At 39.2% G+C, this 2,086-nt stretch overlaps 1 protein-coding gene across 1 annotated transcript in view; it reads right to left on the reverse strand.

The window, feature by feature from the left end:
* DCBLD2 (discoidin, CUB and LCCL domain containing 2) overlaps positions 1-2,086 on the reverse strand; it is a 109,369-nt gene that overhangs the window by 19,272 nt on the left and 88,011 nt on the right. Inside the window, exons 4-5 of the mRNA XM_023725338.1 lie at positions 1,216-1,330; positions 10-225 (exon numbers count right to left, since the gene is read on the reverse strand). Coding sequence (XP_023581106.1) covers positions 10-225; positions 1,216-1,330 — 331 coding nt within the window. The remainder of the gene's footprint in view (positions 1-9; positions 226-1,215; positions 1,331-2,086) is intronic.

The raw sequence follows: 2,086 nt of genomic DNA on the forward strand, positions 1-2,086 counted from the left end.
TCTCTCGACCTGTTATCTTCTTTTCTTTATTCAGATCTATCTGTAGCCACTGATACTCATCAGTGGCAAAAGGAGCCCAGGGGGGTCCAGGTTTCTTCAGCCTGGCTTTTTCAGGTTTCCAGCTGTTCTCTCGCCCCGTGTGGTCAGTCCACTCCAGCACAGATGATGCAGTGATCTGAGGGTCAGCGATTACACCAGATTCCATCCCCAACGTTCCATAGCAACCTGAAATAAAGAACGTAATCTGGTTTCCAGATATAAATTCAAAATCTATATAAACCTGCCTGCTGCAAACTTTCTATTGCACTTTTAATTAACATATAACATGGAGCCCTGGTGGCGCAGTCGTTAAGAGCTACAGCTGCTAACCAAAAGGTCGGCAGTTCAAATCCACCAGCTGCTCCCTAGAAACTCTGTGGGGGCAGTTCTGCTCTGTCCTGTAGGGTCTCTATGAGTCAGAATTGACCCGATGGCAATGGGTTTATGCTAATAATACACTATAATAGAAAAACTTCAAAGCTAGGCATGTGTTTCTTGGGCAAATGTCCGTCTTTATGTCCTGTTTAGGAAACCTGCAAACATATTTATCCACAGGCAATAATCATTAGTCAAGTGGAGATACACTGTCCTTTCCCTGGAACACCCTACCCCAGGTGAGCAGATGATGTGACTCACTCCCTTACCTCCATTACATTTTTGCTCCTAAGCACACTTGCCATCAGACCTTCCCCGACTTTAAAATTTCAAACCGGTGCCTCCTGCATTCCCTGCAGTTTTTTCCTACATCTTTTATCATACTGTAAATAGCACACTGTAAACAATTATTTACTTATTCATTTGCTTCTTGTCAATCTCTCACCACCAGAATGTAAGCTCCAGGAGGGCACTATGGGATCTCTAGCACCAGCACGGTGCCTGACAAATAAAAGGCACTCAATAAATACTTCTGTTGAATGAATTAATTACTTCTGACAAACTGCTTTGGAACCTTCCTCCTTGCTTACATGATCATTTTCCAATTACTATAAACATCTGCAATTTATTCTATTCATTATATTATTAAGTACTTCCTTTACCTCATGGTGCTATTGGGATGGCTAAGTGAGAAAGTATAAAAAAAAAAAGCAACTGGCATAGTGCCTAGCATACAGTCATTGTTCAAACAATATTAACTTTTATACAAATTATATGTTAAAAAGTCTATGAAAGGCTTACCACTTGTCTTAAATGTAAAAAGACTTGTAGATAAGTGTCCCCTGAAAGAGAGAGAGGATTTTTTGGTGACCTTCACATAATACATGACGTTCCCATAATTGTCTTGGAACTCTTGCTTTTGTTTTCATTTTACTATTTAAAGAACTAAGAATATTCCATGGCTGAAAATTAGACAACTGAAATTGATCCTTCCTCACTAACCTAAAAAAGGTCTCATTTCTAAACAGAAGAACTTCTGAAATCAGAATGAACGACTTTCTCCTCAAGTATCTAGTACCCAGCTTCACACTTGACCGTACAAAAGTGTCCATGCCATCTTTAAAATAAACATTTTTCATGAAATGAATCAACTCTGTGGCAACTACTTTGGTGAAAGTACACTAAAAGGTATCATTCTCAGAGAATAAGCCTGAAGTTTTTGGGGGTAAACAGCAAAAAAGCTGTAATAGAGATTACATCCACTGATAAGACTACATTTGTGGAAAGAGACAACAGAGAAGCTCAGTATCATCAGTCAGAACAACGCCAGGGTCTAACTGTAGAAGAGACCATGCAAGTTCAAGTTGAAGCTGAAGATAATTAAAACAAGTCCATGAGAGTCAAAATAAGACCTTGAGAATATCCCACCTGAATTTAAAGACCATGTCAAGAACAGATTTCACTCATTGAACATTAATGACCAAAGACGAGTTATAGGATGACATCAAGGACATCATACATGAAGAAAGCAAAAAGCCATTAAAAGGCAAGAAAGAAAGCAAAGACCAAAATGGATGCCAGAAGAGATTCTGAAACTTGCCGTTGAACACAGAGTAGCTAAAGCGAATGGAAGGAGTGACGAAGTAAAAGAGCTCAACAGAAGATTTCAAAG

Source organism: Trichechus manatus, unplaced genomic scaffold (genome assembly GCF_000243295.1).
Source record: "Trichechus manatus latirostris isolate Lorelei unplaced genomic scaffold, TriManLat1.0 scaffold00299, whole genome shotgun sequence".
Taxonomy (NCBI): domain Eukaryota; kingdom Metazoa; phylum Chordata; class Mammalia; order Sirenia; family Trichechidae; genus Trichechus; species Trichechus manatus.